Source organism: Giraffa tippelskirchi, chromosome 2, assembly GCF_054371585.1.
Source record: "Giraffa tippelskirchi isolate mGirTip1 chromosome 2, T2T-mGirTip1v1.2.pri, whole genome shotgun sequence".
NCBI classification, from domain to species: Eukaryota; Metazoa; Chordata; class Mammalia; order Artiodactyla; family Giraffidae; genus Giraffa; species Giraffa tippelskirchi.
In genome coordinates this window covers 189,978-208,054 of record NC_137276.1, presented here as the reverse complement: position 1 = coordinate 208,054, position 18,077 = coordinate 189,978, and the positions used below count along the sequence as shown (strand labels likewise).

Sequence of the window (18,077 nt, the reverse complement as noted above, 5' to 3'; positions counted from 1 at the left end):
CACTGTCCTCCACAGAGTCTTCTCTTGCAATGTCAACCTACCACTGCCCGCACCCCCCGCCCCGCCCCCTGCCCCCGGCCATTCCCCACCACTCTGTGCTGGCATCACCTTTGGAGTCTTCGGAAGCTGCACCCATGCCCCTGGAATCCAGGAGGGCCCCTTCCTCCACCTGGTGGGTTAGAACTTCCGCACACAAGCAGTTTTGCTTGATCCATGATCTTAAACAGCAGCTCTGAGATAAAGGTAGAACCAGGAGCAGATAAGAGAACATATGCTTATGATCCCCAGTTCCTTTGATGTGAAAAGTTTTGTTCCTGGGCCAAGCCAGCTGGCCCTTTGTACCTGGGAAATTGTGTGTTCTTTGCTTTTGTTTAACTTGGAAAAGATTTTGGCTTTTGTCAAGGTCATTCTTTTTAGCCCCGAGTGCATTAAATGTTACATACTTGCCTGCCCACATTTTTATTTGTCTGTTCTTGATCCTTTTACATACAAAGTAAGAGGGAATTTTCAGGAGAGCTTCCTTAAAGCGACACTTTGAGCATATTTTCGACTCAGTCTCTATTTCACTCCCTTCTTACTTATCCAGAGAAGGCAATGGCACCCCAGTCCAGTCCACTTGCCTGGAAAATCCCGTGGATAGAGGAGCCTGGTGGGCTGCAGTCCATGGGGTCGCTAAGAGTCGGACATGACTGAGCGACTTCACTTTCACTTTTCACTTCCATGCACTGGAGGAGGAAATGGCAGCCCACTCCAGTGTTCTTGCCTGGAGAATCCCAGGGACGGGGGAGCTTGGTGGGCTGCCGTCTATGGGGTCACACAGAGTCGGGCACGACTGACATGACTTAGCAGCAGCAGCAGCTTGCTTATCCATTGCCTTTTGGGTACCCAGAAAAGTAATATTCTACTTTTCACCTCTTCAGTCTAAGGATTCATGACTGCTGGGTTGCCTCTTAAGGAAATTTGGGGATAGCTGTACGTCCTTCCTGTGAGTAGGAGGGAGGGGAGAACCAGTGCTCTACCTCAACCTGGTAGAAAACACTGTTGCCAATGAATCTACTGCTCAGGGGAACTTGGCCCATGGAGGGAGGTCAAGGAGCCTATAGGGAGAGGCCCCAGCCCAGCAGCTGTCTTGAGGGACAAGGCTCACTGGGTATTCCAGTGTCCTCCACCCTCTCCCCATAAACCCTGGCTGAGTGTAAGTTTACCCTTCAAGGAGCAGGAATCCAAGAAATACAAGGTGTGGTGTAGAATTAGCAGGCAAAGAGACCAGTAAAGCGGATATTTAAATACAAATACTGACTTGATAAGATGGCTATAAATATTAATGCAATTGCAAAAGTTGACTTACAAAAACAGAAGAAAATACATTTGGACAAATCTAAAACTAGTGTTATAGAACTAAAATTCCTAGCATTTGGGAAGGAGTTGTGTATTGCTTGGAAAAGAAAGAAAGAAAGAAAGTGAAGTCTCTCAGTCGTGTGCAACTCTTTGCAACCCCATGGACTGTAGCCTACCAGGCTCCTCAGTCCATGGAATTTTCCAGGCAAGAGTACTGGAGTGGGTTGCCATTTCCTTCTCCAGGGGATGTTCCCAACTCAGGGATTGAACCCGCATCTCCTATTGCAGGCAGATGCTTTACCTTCTGAGCCACCAGGGAAGATCCATTGCTTGGAAAGTAGATAAGAAAAGTATGCTAAAGGTCTCTTTTTGCTCAGATCAAAAGATATTGATTAGCTCTTCAGGTTAATAAGTCTGTGTACTTTCAGACTTAAGGGTAATCATTAGTAGAACATCAACAGGACAGAAATATACCAAAGCATCAAGGAAGAAAAGGAACAAAGAAACTGCGACAAGCTCAGCGAGTGGCAGGGACGGGTGCACACCGGGAGGCCACGTTCACCAGCAGCCATGAGACACGTGATTCTCCTCTAACAAAAATGTTCAGTTATGTCAAAGCCATAGGGTGGTAGAGGCGTTTCTCAAGGACAACATGACATAGAGATACTTAAAATGCTGGGACGAACAAAGGAAAATACCTGGCAATAATTATCAAAAGGGACAAAAATATGTTTATGCTGCTAAAAAGTACAATTCAGTAAAGATAAATCCCCAGTTTTAATGTGCATTGAATGGATGAAAGTAACTTTTCAAATAAAGCATCTTTTAATAAAATATGATTATAATGTGAAAAATTGGCACAGCTTACTTAGAAATGACAAGACACGAATAAAAAGCAATTAACAGAGACAACAATATAACATAAACATTTGGTAATCTCAAAATAGAGTTCTTTTAAAGCATGAGCTAAATTCTGAAAATCATAAAGGAAAAGTTTTGTTTTACTTTCTTAACTGAGATGATATTTCTAATCTTTATAAACAATTGTTTAGCTTCAATGACATCATGTGAAATGCTGGGCTGGAGGAATTACAATCTGGAATCAAGATGGCTGGGAGAAAGATCAACAACACCAGACATGCAGATAATACCACTCAGATAGCAAGAAGTGAAGGGGAACGAAAGAGCCTCTTGATGAGGGTGAAAGAGAAGAGTGGAAAAGCGGGCTTGAAACTCAGTATTAAAAAAACAAAGATCGTGGCATCTGGTCCCATCACTTCATGGCAAATAGATGGGAAAAAAATGGAAACAGTGAAAAATTTCTTTTCTTGGGCTCCAAAATCCTATTAAAAAGCAAAGACATTACTTTGCTGACAAAGGTCCACATGGTCAAAGCTATGGTTTTTCCAGTATTCGTGTACAGATGTGAGAGTTGGACCATAAAGCAGGCTGAGTGCTGAAAAATGGATGCTGGAAGATTGTGGTGCTGGAGAAGACTGTTGAGAGTCCCTTGGACTGCAAGGAGATCACACTAGTCAATCCTAAAGGAGATCAGCCCTAAATAGTCGCCTGAAGGGCTGAGATGCTGAAGCTGAAGCTCCAATACTTTGGCCACTCGATAGGAGGAGCCGACTTACTGGGAAAGACCCTGATTCCGGGACAGATTGAGGGCACCAGGAGGGGACGACAGAGGATGGGATGGTTGGATGGCGTCACCGACTCGTGGAGATAAGTTTGAGGGTACGCTGGAAGACGGCTGAGGACAGGGAAGCCTGGGATGCTGATGCTGCAGTTCATGGGGTCACAGAGAGTTAGGACTTAGTGACTGAATAACAACAACTTCAGTAAGTCCTTTACATATCGATTGACCTGTGATTTCTCTCAAAGTTTTGAAGTCCAGTTAATTCTCTAACAGTTTAAAGTATCCCAGGGACTTTCCTGGTGGTGCAATGGATAAGAATCCACCTGCTAATGCAGAGGACATGGGTTCAATCCCTGGTCTGGGAAGATTCCACATGCTGTGGTACAACTAAGTCCATGTGTCACAACTTCTGAGTCCCTGCTCCAGGGCCCACAGGCTGCAGCTAATGAGCCCCTGTGCCTTAACTACTGAAGCCCGCGAGCCTAAAGCTTGTGCTCTGCAAGAAGACAAGCTGCCACAATGCAAAGACTGTATACCGCAACTAGAGGAACCTGCCTGTAGCAACAAAGACCCAGGGAAACCAAAAACAAATAAACAAATAAAATTTTTAAAATAACTTCTAATGTATCCCAGACAATAGAAAAAGATGAAGATAATTTCAATTGTTTCTAAAGTTAGCACAATTCTAATACAAGAACATAAGGAAACATAAGAATCTGAAGCCCAATTTTGTCTCTGGATATAGACGCAAAACTACTAAAAACACTGGTCAACAAGTTGAATCCCTCAGCATGTAAAGAGAGTGTGGATTCATGAAATTCCTGGTTGTGAAGCAGAACTGTAAGACTGCTCTTACATGAAACAGTGTTTTCATCCAGCATCATACCAGCAGATTTAGAAAGAAAAATCCTAGGATTTTCTCAGTTAAAAAGGTATTTCATTACCTCAATACCCATCCCTGCTAAACACTCCTTGTTAACTAGAGAAAGAAGAACATTGTCCCTATATGATTGTCTTTTTGCCACAACCAACCAACCATATACTTGATGGAGAAGTACCCATTCCTGCCAGGCAAGGGCAAGGCCACCTCTGTCATCCCGATTAGTCAACATTGTCTGAGAAGGTGCAGGCACCTGAAAAAGATATAAGACAAATAAAAAAGACGTGCTTCTGGAAAGATATACTCGAAAACGTCATTACTTTATGAAGACATCTGTACCTGCATCTTGAACTTGTTGTTTGGCCATCCGAGAGCATTTCCACAGAGGACCTGGAATGGTAGGGCCTGGCCCCAGACCACTGCCGCGCGCCTGGGAGGTCCAGGCTCGCCTGCCCCTGCCCTTGGGCCCCCTTTCCGGGACGCACACACTCAGATAAGCTGCCGCATGCAGTTATTTTGGCCTGTGGGAGCCATGGGGCCTGGTTTGCCTCATATACATCCTGTCCTCATGCCCACCTGTCAGGGCTTGAACTGGAGCCCCAGGGAAGGCTGACCCTGCCTGACCCTCCAGCACCAACAGGAAGGACAAAACAAAAAGAAAAATGCTGTGTGGACATGTCTGCCTGGCAGGGCGTAAGAAGAGGGCAGAGGGGCCAAGGTGGCTCTGTGGCCCTTCCCGGGAAGGGGCCCTGCTGTCCCACATCAGCCCCGGGCAGGGAACGACAGAGCGCGTGCCACTCGACAGGGCCCTCAGCCCACCAGCCCGCAGGGCACAAAACAGGCCCAAGAGTCCTGCCAATGCCAACGCCCCTTCACAGCACAGGGAGATAACAAGTCGGACACCAGTAACATGGCTACAGTTCTAAATATAGAACAATCAAGGGACTGTCACACTGCTGATAGACGGGGAGGGAGAGTGGCTTAGAACTCAGTGTGTGGAATGTAGCCTCAGTTTTAAGTATGTGCAAAGCACATGTTCTACCACTGAGCTATACCCCCTACAGAGGTGATCTTTGTTCTTTTCACTTTCCTTCATATTTTGTATTGTACATAGAGATGGATCACTTATTTAAAAGTATAAAATTAGAACCTATTAATTAAGATTTTCCTATGTCATAAGATAGAAGACAGAATTAAATCACACAGAAAACCTCTGTGAAATACCCCGAACATGATAACAGGAACAGCTTGGAGCCCGGTGGTGTTCTGCACAAATAAAGACAGGACACTTTAAACATAACGTCTACCCAGACAGCTCATCGACTTTAACATACACAATAAAAACGCTAATATTTTTGATTTTAGAATTTGACAAAATGCTTCTAAACAGTAATTATCCCCTAATTTTCTATAATAAACATGTACCTTTTTTAATAGTCAGAGATTAACTTGTTCACAATTGGGCAGCTCTTTTGCTTTTTCCCCTCTACTGAATCTGCCAGTTTATTTGACAAAGTGGACTAACATTCAGGTGCTGAATTTTTTTTCTCTGGCCTAGGAGTTTGGCTGCTGCTGATTCATTACCATTGGGGCTGCTCAGACAAAACTCCTGCTCAAGGGTTGAGAATTGCCCCAGGAGGTCAGGCAATCTGCCATGGAAACAATCAGCACAGAATTGATGTTGCCTTACATAAATCCTGCCAGAAACAAATCCATGTAAACAGGACCTTACTCCTCCTTGTCTACCCGATGTCAAAGGGAGGACAGGCCCCCACCCCATGTTCTGACCTGTGGGCTGGTGGGGCTCCGCTGGATGCTGTGTTTACTGATGTTGGTGCGGGTGTCAGCAGCAGTGCTGGCAGAGCCCATGCCTGGCCCTGTGGGCTCCTGGGTGAAGTTCTAATGAGTTGCTGCTGAAGGGATCAGCCTTTGAAATGATGGCCAACAGCAGCTAATAATAAACTAATATCTTGGAGTGGAGGACAAGGAAGGTGGCATTGGTCAGCTGCTCACCCTCCTTCTCAAGAATGCATTATAAAAGCATTGCCTCTCCACAGGAGCATCCTCAAAAGTCAGCAGATCTCCCAAGGGCACCATGGCCACCCTGGACATCACGGTCGCCCTGCTGGTGTGGATGGCCACCCTGCTGCTCATCTCCATCTGGAAGCACATCTACAGCAGCTGGAAACTGCCCCCTGGTCCTTTCCCACTGCCCATCATTGGGAATGTTTTACAACTGGATCTGAAGAACATTCCCAAATCCTTCACCAAGGTAAGAGAAATATTGTTGATTTGAGGGGGGAGAAATCAGAAATTAGATGTAATATGTGTGCATTCAACTCACTCAGACAAATTGTTGTGAATCAACTGAATTACCAGTACCACCCAAGAGTGATAATCAAAATGTTAAGCTGCTGATGCAGCTTGGGCATGGTGCTCAGTGGGCACTGGTCACAGTTGGCCCCAGAGGTCCTGCTTAAGCAGTGGTGACCACCTCGTCGCTGGGCGGCTTGGCTAGCCCAGTGCGGCCGTGGCTGCCGCTGTTTGCCGCTGCTGTGCAAGGGGGGACCTGCATTGACGCCTGCCACACAGTGGCTGGGTGTCAGTCTGCAGCTCTTCTCCGGCGCCAAAGAACAAGAGCGAAAGTGAGGTGTGTGACCCCGGTACACACACCTCTTACTGCATTTGTTGTGACCAGCAAATGAGCTCATAAACCTAGAAACTAAATGCGTTGATGAATCTATTAAAAGAGTTAATAAAAGAATGTCTAGGGCACAGAGCCGCTTTAAAAGGCATTGATGAGCTTCACGCTCCAGGGAGGAAGACGGTGTTGGGGACTCTGGACCGTTCAGATCCAGGGTGTCCAACAGCGTCCTAGGGTCCAGGACCTTGACTGGGGACAGCAGACTGGAGGTGGTGGGGGCAGTCACGCGGAGAGACCTCAGGGGGACCAGAGGAATCCGCCAGGCCCTCTGAGTTAACTGTGTCCGGGATGGAGGGGCACTAGGTGCACCCAGGTGCGCGGGCCAAGTGTGCTTGCGTGGGGGATGCGCTCCCTGCGGAAGAAGCCACCGTGGGGAGGGCCTTCCCCAGGTAGCTCCGGGTTCTCCTGGTCAACAGCAGCGGCCTTGGGGATCACTCTGAATCATGGGACTCCTCTTGGAGTCGGCGCTGGCTCACTCTGCGGCCTGTTGGTCTCCGCAGCTGGCAGAGAGGTACGGGCCGGTGTTCACTCTGTACCTGGGCTCTCAGCGTGTCGTGGTTGCGCACGGCTACAAGCCCGTGAAGGAGGTCCTGCTTGACTACAAGAACGAGTTTTCTGGCAGAGGAGACAACCCCGGGTTCCAGGCGAACAGGAACAACGGTGTGTCCTACTTGGGGTTGGGGTGCTGGGAGAGATGTTGGGGGAGGCCCGGAAGTGACAGTGACAGCTTACTAAAGACAGAGAGGTGATGCGACCCGCAGACAAGGCAGATGATGACTGTTCATTTAGCCATCGCCCTGCGTGTTTTGATGAAAGCTCCTGTGTGAGCCTTGCACACCAGAATGAACAAGACCTGGAACATCCACCCACTGACCAGCAAGACAGACACATTCGTGGAGAAACAGGACCGAGGAAGCCGCTTCTGCCGTCTGGCCCGGCGGTGCCTCCCTCCACGGGCCTTTCCGCCTCCCTGGGTCCCCACTCTCTCCCGGGAGCTCTTTCCACTCACAGCTCCAACCGCTCCAGGGTGTTGGGGCTCCACCTACTGAGGTCCCCCACCCACGAATGGCACGCACGTCTCCATTGAGGGGGCCTCTGATGTCCCACCTGGGGCTGTTCTTAGATCAGGAAGACGGTGCTGAGATGTCCCTGTGATGCCTCTTTCCTCTGCCCCTCCTGGCCCCCAGGCTCCAGGCCCAGGTGCTCCCCTATGCAGGGGAGGAGACCTGGGGATCTAACTGGTCTTTACGGGAGTATTTTCCAGAGTCCTGACTTCAGACTCCACCATCTGTGTCTCCCGGGAGGTCCTGGAGGCAGGGTGGAGGCACTGGCTGCTGGCGGTGCCCCTCGCCCCCAGCTCTGAAAGCTCCCTGGCCCACCTGCTGTCCTCCGACCTCAGCTGCTTGCCCTTGGCCACTTGCTCACTGGCGTTTAAGTGAGATTCTAAAGCAGATTAGGATGAAACAGTGTCCCTTCTACCCACAAAACCCTCACTTCTTCCTGGGTCAATTTTGGTGATGAGCTTCTGGAAAACTCTTATTCATTTTATGAAGAATTTCCAAACTGATGTGCTTACAGTTGCATATGGACTTCTTGCCTTATTTTTCCAGTCTGCATTTCTGAGGCCTTTGGCCGTCTCTCTTAGATACTGTGCTTTTGTCTGTCTTCTTAGGGGCTCCTGAAACCAAATTAAGCACCTAAGCTTTGTCATTTACACAGAGGAGATTTACTGGAGCAGGAGCCCCAGGAGGGCAGGAGTTCTGGAGTCAAAGAGCTCTATCACGGTCAGGGGCATCCAGGGAGCCCTGGTGCAAGTCACGTGACCCTGAAAGTAGTCAGGCGGAGCCAGCTTCCACATCCTGCAGCTGGGACACGAGGGGCCTGACCACCCCCTGCCTGGCCCACACTGTGGGGCACGCGATGCGTGTCTCACACGGCCTAGGGCTGACCCTGAACATCAGCCAGGCACTGGAACCAGGTCTCTGGTCCCCAGGAATAGTGACGTGAATGTTCTAGATTACCATAGTGTGGACAGCGGCTGTGTGAAAGGGCCGCCCATCACTTCAGTCAGTCTGCGAAGCTCTGGAAGGGGAGCTTCCTTGCCTCCGTTTCAGCCTGTTTGATCCCAAACGATGCCGCTCCTCTGGGATCTGCCTCTTCATCTGTACGTCTCTGCACCTCACTGTCTCTGCCTCCGTATCTTTCTCTCTCTTTGTCTCTTCTCACATTTTTCTGTATCTTCTTTTCTCTCTACACAGTTCTCCCCACAGCATTTTTAACTCCCTTCTTCCCCGCCCCTCCCTCCTCACCACGTCCCCTCCTCACCACGTGCTCTTCAGAGCGGCCCCCCAGCGCCTCTCCTCCCTGCCTTTCCTCTGGCATCTCAGGCCCTTAGGCCTCGGGCACAGCCTCCGCTCTGTCCTCCAGCCTCCTCAGCACACACTCCCTGATCCCTGCCACCCTTGCTTGTCCACCCTGTGTCCTGGGCCAGCAATGTGGGGGGTCAGAGCTGCCCGAGGCCTGGCCAGGCCGAGGGCGTGGGCACCCATGAGTTTGGGCTGCTCCTGCCCTCGGTGCCCTCTTGGGCTGCTATGCTGCATGCCTAGCTTCCGCTTGGCCCATTATGCAATGTCCCACAGGTATCAGTGCCAGGACACCTGAATGCATGACCCTGAGCTCAGTCCTACCTGTACTTTTAACTTGGTGAACAGTGCCTGTAAATGGGCCTCCTTGATGCCCACACACCCGTCAGTGGTCATGCTCTCTGTCCATGGGCTCGTCTGCATGGCTACCTCCTTGGGTCACACACCTCTCCTCCCAGCCCCGCTGGCGCTTCCTCTGCAGGCCATCCAGGTATCCTCTCGGGCCTGGCCAGACATCCTTCAGGAAAGACTGGGGCCATGGCCTTCCTCAGACCTGGACACACAGGAGGGAAACAGCTTGAGGGCTTCTCAGATCCCAAGGTCTGCAGGCCCTGTGACCTTGGATTTTAGGAAGGACTTGCTGTGAAGCCACAAAGTGCAAGTCGAGGTATCTGTAATGTGAGGGTCAGAAATGATAGAAAGCAAGGTTATGTGCCAGCCCGGGTGGAAGGGGAATTTTGCAGAGAATGGGTACATATATATGTATGGCTGAGTCCCTTCGCTGTTCACCTGAAACTCTCGCAGCGGTGTTAATTGGCTATGTTGCTACTCTCATGTGAGAGTCGCTCAATTCTGTCCGACTCTTTGCGACCCCATGAACCTTACAGTCCATGGAATTCTCCAGGCCAGAATACTGGAGTGGGTAGCCATTCTCTTCTCCAGGGGATCTTCCCAATACAAGAATTGAACCCAGGTTTTCCACAGTGCAGGCGGTCTTTACCAGCTGAGCCACATACCCTAATACAAAATGTTTTGGTGGTAAGAAAAAAAAAATCACGGAAACCAAAATGACCTCAAAGGAATTAGTCAGCAGGCAAGAAAGAGGCGGGAAGCACTCCTTGCTAGTCAGGCATGGTCCCCCTCTCATGGGGGGACGCAAGACATAGTGAGGGAAGCAAGGAGGCTGTAATTGAGGAGCTTACATGAGCAACAGAGAAAACCAGGCTCCCCACCAAAGGCCTCCCTGCAAACCGGAGTGTTGGTCCCTGTGTGGTCAGTAGGCCCCTCAGTGCCCCCTGCAGAGCCGAGCCCATCACTCCTGCCCTCCTTCTCCTGAGAAAAATGTGTGTGGTAACGGCTCTCCTGCTCCCTCTCCTTAGGGATCATTTTCAACAATGGACAAGCCTGGCAGGACACCCGGCGGTTCTCGTTGACCACCCTCCGTAACTTAGGGATGGGAAAACAGGACAACGAGCGGCGGATCCAGAGGGAGGCCCACTTCCTGCTGGAGGCGCTCAGGAAGACCCAGGGTGCGTGCAGCCCGGGCTCACACCCACCCCTCCTCGGCGGTTAGCCCACAGGCGCCACTTCACAAGTCGGTTTCCTCTCTGATCCCGGGGTGAGGTGGTCACCGAGGGTGCAGCTGGTGTGTCCTGAATCACTGACAAGTAAGGGAAACCCAAGTGGCTCACACTTCCACCACCTCCCAAGAATTCTCATGGTTCCAGGGTGTCTCCTCGCAAGCATTGGAAATGTCCCTCCTGCCGCGCCCACGAGCCAAGCGCCCTGTAACTCCCCTGTTTTCCAGGCCAGCCCTTTGACCCCACATTTGTCATCGGCTTCGCGCCTTTCAATGTCATCTCTGACATCCTCTTCCACAAGCGCTTTGACTATAAAGACAAGACGGCTCTGAGGTTGATGAGTTTGTTCAATGAGAACTTCTACCTGCTCAGTAGCCCCTGGATCCAGGTGAAGCACTTTCCTCTCTCTTGCCTGCTTTGCACCCTTGCTTCAGTTTGATGGTTTACAGCAGGAAAAGGATAAGAAGTGTCACTTGTATGTGTGGACAGATGGGCACACAAGGCTAGATAGCATGAACGCTCCTTCTGGAGGCTTCCATGGGGCCCGCGGTTCCACCTAGCTAGCCTTGGGACACTTACCGTTTCACTCTGTAAATTGATCCTCACCAGACAGGTGGTACCTGTGCCTATGTGCTCACGCTCCCACCACAGAACTCACACGGCCTCATAGAGTGGTGCCCAAAAAGATACTTTCAGACAAAATGTTCCAAATAATACAATATTGACAGCCATAAATTTGGGTTTGGGGAAGGTTATCATCCTGGCACACAAAATGCTATTGCATCCAGAAAAAATGTGTATAGTAAGAAAATTCTCTCCCTTCCTCCCTCTCTTTCTAGGTTTATAATAATTTCTCAGACTACCTACAGTACCTGCCTGGAAGCCATAGAAAGCTACTGAAAAATGTGTCTGAAGTAAAAGATTATACTTTAGAAAGAGTGAAGGATCACCAGAAGTCCCTGGAGCCCAGCTGCCCCCGAGGCTTCACTGATATCATGCTGATAGAAATGACGAAGGTACACTTTCAGTTTGCGGCTTCCAGACCAGATGGAGCTGAGCGCTCAGCCATTACGAGATGGGTTTGCAGGGCAGGGAGTGCTTTCTTCAGATTTACATGATGACTTGCACTGTGGTGTCCACACTGGCCACACTGGCTGCATCCCGATGCTCTCCGTTTTACACAAATGTGCTGGCTTCAGCATGACCACCACACACATCAACACTCCACCAGCCTGCCGGGGCACGCTGCACTCTTCTGTCTGTTGAGCTCACCAACAAGATAGCTTCTCTTGGGGAAGCTGTCTGGGGGGTGTGGATTGGGGTGAGTGGCACCTTCACGCTGGCTCCCTCCAGCCCATGATTTTTAACCACTTCTGATCAATTAATGACTGCGTCTCATCTGGGGGGAGGCCCTCAGCATTCCCCCTCAGCACTAAACTCCCAAATTGTGCACGACCTCGGGGGGTGCAGCCCTTCCCAACACAACCTCCCTGACATCCTCTTGGGTCTCCACCCAGATCGGCCACACTTCTCTGTCTTTGGCACCACGGGTGGCTCTGGAATGCCACGCCTGGCTTCCCTAGATGACTGGCTCTAGTTGTCTGAGAGCCTGCTGGGCCCCCTCCCACCCCTCTTCCCACCATAACGTGCTTCCTGGGACCAAAATGCCCAGCTGTGGGGGCAGTAGGAGGCCAAGGGCAGCCCTGCAGGAGCCCCACAGTCAGCCCTGGGCTGCTGGAGGTCATGGCACAGGGCCAGGGAGGGCCTCAGCCCCCAGGAGGGCCCTTGGTTGCATAGAAGGATCACCAGTCTCACAGCCAGGTGAGGCTACAGCCCTCCCCACAGTCTTTTTCTGGGAGCCTTGGTTCCCTAACTGTGCGATAGAGTTGATGGTTCTGTGCAGGATGGGCCCCCTGAGGAGTGGGCGGGGCTGGCAGGTGCTCCTCTGCTGAGGGACACAGGGTCTGTTTTTCATCCACCTGAAGATGTTCCCTCATTGAATTCCTGTCTCTCATCCACAGGAAAAGCACAGTGCAGATCCTGTGTACACCTTGGAAAACATTGCTGTGACCGTGGCCGACCTGCTCTTTGCGGGGACAGAGACCACCAGCACCACCCTGCGCTACGGGCTCCTGATTCTCATGAAACACCCCGAGGTTGAAGGTAGGACAAGTAATAGGCCAGGACTCTGGACACTGTGGCTGTCACATGGGGACAGAGACCCTGTGTCCCTCAGCCTGGAACATTTAGGCTTCAGCTTCCTGTCTGCCAAACAGGGAGTGACACTGGGATCTCTGGAGGAGTGCCTTGGGGGACGTGCTCTTGTGCATGACAGGCACCTGGCACTCAGCCCTCCCACACCCACTGACACACCCAGATTGCAAAAGAAAGCCCAGTGAAGAAACACCACACTGCCAGAATCCACTCCAGGACACGGTCTGTTTATGAGAGAGCGAACATGTGCCCATCACCCTAAGACCCAGCCTTTCAGGAAGAGCTGGGAGGGAGGAGCGGGCAGGGGCAAGACCTCCTGGCTTGTCTCACCAGATTGGAAGAGGGATCAGAATAGGAGCCCCAGGTAAAGCATTGCGAGTCTGCCTGCTGCCCTGGGTCCAGCCCTCCCTCCCAGGGCTCCTCCCCAGCACCTGGACCAGGTGAACTTGGGGTGGATCAGGCATGGCTTTGGGGGCCGCATGCACAGAGCATCAGGCATCAGAAACACCCCCCATCCCGGCCCATAGGTTAGCAGTACCGTATGTTAGCAGGCTGGTCAGCACCAACCCCTAAGGAAAGAGGAGGTAGAGGAGCCAACACCAGTTCTCAGGCCTGGAGCTCCCACCTTTCACTGGGCCCAGAGCTGCAGTGGGGGTCCCCACTGCAAGGAGCCCCTCACCACCTCAGCCACGCTTGTTGCTGATGATAATAGTTTGGTTCCTACTGTGTGCCAGGTGTGGGTATTAGCCCTTTAATACACTGTGGTCTTGAAGGCTGATGTGAAAGGGCATGAAGTTATTTCCTGGGAAAATGGGTATGTGACCCATGCAGGGTCAGACCCGGTCCATCTGACTCCAAGGCCTTTGCCTTTCTATTGGACAGAAAAGTAAGGGGAAGGAGCCCAGAGTCCACAGAGCTAAGCCCCTATGGGTCTGGGGCAGTTTTGAAGGAGCTCTGACCGCTTTGTACTAGGAGATCCACAGCCTCCAAAATTGTTTTATATTATTAATTATGACAAATTTCCAGTCTAGAGAAAAAGACAGAAAATAAATATGACAGTCATCTATACATCCACTGCCAAATTTAACATGTTAACATTTTGCATCACTGACTCAGAGCTCTTGAAAAGAGAGCAGATTGCAGAGCCAGCTGAGGACCCTCCTCCCCTCCCGGCCTCCCCGCCCACCCCAGACTGCAGTCTTCCTGGAGTGATGTGTAGCATCCCATGTAGGGCTTCTTATATTTACCAATTACTGAGTATTTACTTAGTATTTACCATTTACTAAGTAATACCATCTGTACTGTTACATGTGTTGAAATTTTTTTACTTGGTTACCATACCGCAGGGAGCTGTGTAGTCCTCTCAACATATTACAAAGGCCCACAGGCAACCTCAAACCTAGCAAGGCCCAGCAACTGCCAAAGCCTGCTGTTGCCGTTGCCAGGAGAGGGGCTTCCAGAGCCCTCCCTCCAAGGCCCTTCAGGACGCACCATGCTTGCCTGTTTGCATTCTCCATCCGCCTCCACACTCCGAAGAACCGTGCAACAAGCCAGCCTGGGGTAACAATTAACACAGAGTTTCCCTCCTGCTAGAAATCCCCAAGATCCATTTTTATTTTCTACTCCTGGAGTGAAGACAAGCACTGGACTAGCCATGACCAGCTAAGAGAATGGAGTCCACAAATAGACATGTAAATGCTGTGGACTGCACATAACCTCACTGAGCTTAGCTCTTACTGACACGTGTGGATGAATTATCCAATAATCTGAAGCTCCATAAACATCTACCGGGTCTATGGATGGGTGCTGAGCCGGCCTGGAGTCATGCATTTATTCCATGCATATCTTGGCAGAGAAACTTCATGAAGAAATTGACAGGGTGATTGGGCCAAGCCGAATGCCTGCCATCAAGGACAGGCTGGACATGCCCTACCTGGATGCTGTGGTGCATGAGATTCAGCGATTCATCAACCTCGTTCCCTCCAATCTGTCCCACAAAGCAACCCAGGACACGGTGTTCAGAGGATACGTCATCCCCAAGGTCAGATGTGAGCCTGCAGTGCACACCCAGATCAGCTGCCTCCCAGGGAACAGGATGGGACCAAGGACACCCCGTCTTGGCAGGCGTTGCTGGGCACTGGGGGCTGGGCCAGCATCCCTACCTGCAGAGTGCCCCTCCCCCAGCAGGCCTGGTGTGGACCTGGTGACCCCAGAAATGAGGCCGTCTGGGAAAGGGGTTCCTCAGGTGGTGCCTGGGGTGGTGGTGTGTCCCAGAACCAGAAACAGAGAACAGTACCATCCAGCCCTGGATGTGTCGCTCAGAGAAGCTTCTGGCCCAGGAGGCTGAGAGCTCTCTTCACCATTCAGTCATGACTCCACCTGCTCGCTATCTGCCCTCAGGGGAAAAACGTCTCCAACTGGAAATGTATCATTTGTCTAACGTAAAACTCAACTGGGGGCTCCCAGATGAAAGCCTATGATGTGTTAACCTGACTGACCAAGGGGGCTTGTGTTCCTTCCAGGGCACAGTCATAATTCCGACGCTGGACTCTGTCTTGTATGATAGGCAAGAGTTTCCTGAACCAGAGAAGTTTAAACCAGAGCACTTTTTGAATGAAAATGGACAGTTCAAGTACAGTGACCATTTTAAGCCGTTTTCTGCAGGTAAGAAGCATCCAGAGCAGCACCCTCCCCGGGACTGCCCCTGACTCCTCCTCTCCGCCCCGCATGTGATCTGCGTCGCGCCCCTACTTCTGCCCCAGCCGGACCCCAGTGCCTTCCTCCCTGTGTAGAGAGCTTAAATGACGTCTTGTCACTGGAAGTCCTGAGACTGAGTTGAGGATGAGTCATTTTTTCCCTTAGGTACTTCATTTAATAGAACTTGGTGAACTCTCTCACAGCTATATTGCCTGTCTCTCCATAATTTTCAACGAGGATCCCTGAGCAAAACCTAGTACTTGGTCACCTGGACCCATCATAGGGCCGCCTCCCTCCCCAGGGAAGGCCTCCCCTCAGCGTGCTGTGAGGGAAGGTCTGTGACCAACTCTCTGACTGTGACCCTCGATGTGAGAGCACTGGCTTCCACGTGGGCCCCCCTTCTTCCTCTGCGACAGCGGGCTGAGCACTGGCGGAGCCGAGTCTCCCAACCTACCACAGGGGTACGCGGTTGAGTGCTGGTGGTTGAGGCCCGGATCCTCCCACACTGAAGTCCACTCTGGGCTCCCGTTTAGAGGGTAGATGGGGCCCAGGTTTGCTCCGGTGCCGTGACACACGGCACCCTCCCACCTGCTCTCCCCCTGCTCCCTGGCCTGGGGCAGAGTCTTACTGTCGTTGTCACCTCCAGGAAAGCGGGTGTGTGTTGGAGAAGGCCTGGCTCGCATGGAACTGTTCCTGCTCTTGGCTACCATCCTGCAGCACTTTAACTTGAAGTCGCTTGTTGACCCCAACGATATTGATCTCAGCCCCATTGCAACTGGGTTTGGCAGGATCCCGCCCCCTTACAAATTGTGCCTCATTCCCCACTCAAAAGTATGAGGCACAAACACCCTGAAACCCTGGGCTCCCCTGCATCCCCTCTGCGAGGATAGCCCAGGCTCCAGAGGGAACCAGCTGGGCCAGAGACACTGCTTTCTAGGCCACGTTCCTCAGACAGAATTTGAAAGCAAAGTGCAAAAAGATTGTGTCAATTAAAGCAAACTATGACTTAGCTTGTGTTGGAGTTCCTAGAAATTATGATAAGTAAGAACATATCAGTATAGTTTAAACTAAACTTCGGAAAAAATAGAGCTACCCAGTCACCAGAGTCAGTATGTCTTATAAAGGAGTCACAAAGAGGAAAACAGATGCTATTTTGTTGTTCAGAAAAAATAAAAATAATATAGCTTTGGCCATCTTCCCTAGGATATGAAGTTCTTCCTTCAGGCTCACTAGTAGCATCAGTTCAGTTCAGTTCAGTCGCTCGGTCATGTCCGACTCTTTGCGACCCCGTGAATCGCAGCACTCCAGGCCTCGGTGTCCATCACCAACTCCCTGAGTCCACCTAAACCCATGTCCATCGAGTCGGTGATGCCATCCAGCCATCTCATCCTTTGTCGTCCCCTTCTCCTCCTGCCCTCAATCCTTCCCAGCATCAGGGTCTTTTCCAATGAGTCAGCTCTTCGCATGAGGTGGCCAAAGTATTGGAGTTTCAGCTTCAACATCAGTCCTTCCAGTGAACACCCGGCACTGATCTCCTTTAGGATGGACTGGTTGGATCTCCTCACAGTCCAAGGGACTCTCAAGAGTCTTCTCCAACACCACAGTTCAAAAGCATCAATTCTTCGGCACTCAGCTTTCTTCACCGCCCAACTCTCACATCCATACATGACCACTGCAAAAACCATAGCCTTGACTAGATGGACCTTTGTTGGCAAAGTAATGTCTCTGCTTTTTAATATGCTGTCTAGGTTGGTCATAACTTTCCTTCCAAGGAGTAAGCGCCTTTTAATTTCATGGCTGCAATCACCATCTGCAGTGATTTTGGAGCCCAGAAAAATAAAGTCAGCCACTGTTTCCACTGTTTCCCCATCTATTTGCCATGAAGTGATGGGACCGGATGCCATGATCTTAGTTTTCTGAACGTTGAGCTTTAAGCCAACTTTTTCACTCTCCTCTTTCACTTTCATCACGAGGCTCTTTAGTTCTTCTTCACTTTCTGCCATAAGGGTGGTGTCATCTGCATATCTGAGGCTACTGATATTTCTCCTGGCAATCTTGACTCCGGCTTGTGCTTCCTCCAGCCCAGCATTTCTCATGATGTACTCTGCATACAAGTTAAATAAGGAGGGTGACAATATACAGCCTTGACGTACTCCTTTTCCTGTTTGGAACTAGTCTGTTCCATGTCCAGCATGTCAGGTGGTCTGGTATTCCCATCTCTTTCAGAATTTTCCACAGTTTATTGTGATCCACACAGTCAAAGGCTTTGGCATAGTCAATAAAGCAGAAATGGATGTTTTTCTGGTACTCTCTTGCTTTTTTTGATGATCCATCGGATGTTGGCAATTTGATCTCTGGTTCCTCTGCCTTTTCTAAATCCAGCTTGAACATCTGGAAGTTCACAGTTCACGTATTGCTGAAGCCTGGCTTGGAGAATTTTGAGCATTACTTTACTAGCGTGTGAGATGAGTGCAATTGTGCAGTAGTTGGAGCATTCTTTGGCATTGCCTTTCTTTGGGATTGGAATGAAAACTGACCTTTTCCAGTCCTGTGGCCACTGCTGAGTTTTCCATATTTGCTGGCATATTGAGTGCAGCACTTTCACAGCGTCATCTTTGAGGATTTGAAATAGCTCAACTGGAATTCCATCACCTCCACT

The 18,077-nt window shown here is 50.5% G+C and overlaps 1 protein-coding gene across 3 annotated transcripts in view; it reads left to right on the top strand.

Moving 5' to 3' along the window:
- The window catches only part of CYP2E1 (cytochrome P450 family 2 subfamily E member 1), a 46,225-nt gene extending 29,798 nt beyond the window's left edge, over positions 1-16,427 (top strand). For all 3 annotated transcript variants that reach the window (XM_081572717.1, XM_081572718.1, XM_081572719.1), the window contains exons 2-10: positions 5,918-6,132; positions 7,065-7,224; positions 10,307-10,456; positions 10,735-10,895; positions 11,347-11,523; positions 12,529-12,670; positions 14,575-14,762; positions 15,244-15,385; positions 16,065-16,427. In XM_081572717.1, coding sequence (XP_081428843.1) covers positions 5,918-6,132; positions 7,065-7,224; positions 10,307-10,456; positions 10,735-10,895; positions 11,347-11,523; positions 12,529-12,670; positions 14,575-14,762; positions 15,244-15,385; positions 16,065-16,255 — 1,526 coding nt within the window. In that variant the 3' untranslated portion in view covers positions 16,256-16,427. The remainder of the gene's footprint in view (positions 1-5,917; positions 6,133-7,064; positions 7,225-10,306; positions 10,457-10,734; positions 10,896-11,346; positions 11,524-12,528; positions 12,671-14,574; positions 14,763-15,243; positions 15,386-16,064) is intronic.
- Positions 16,428-18,077: the final 1,650 nt, after the last annotated feature.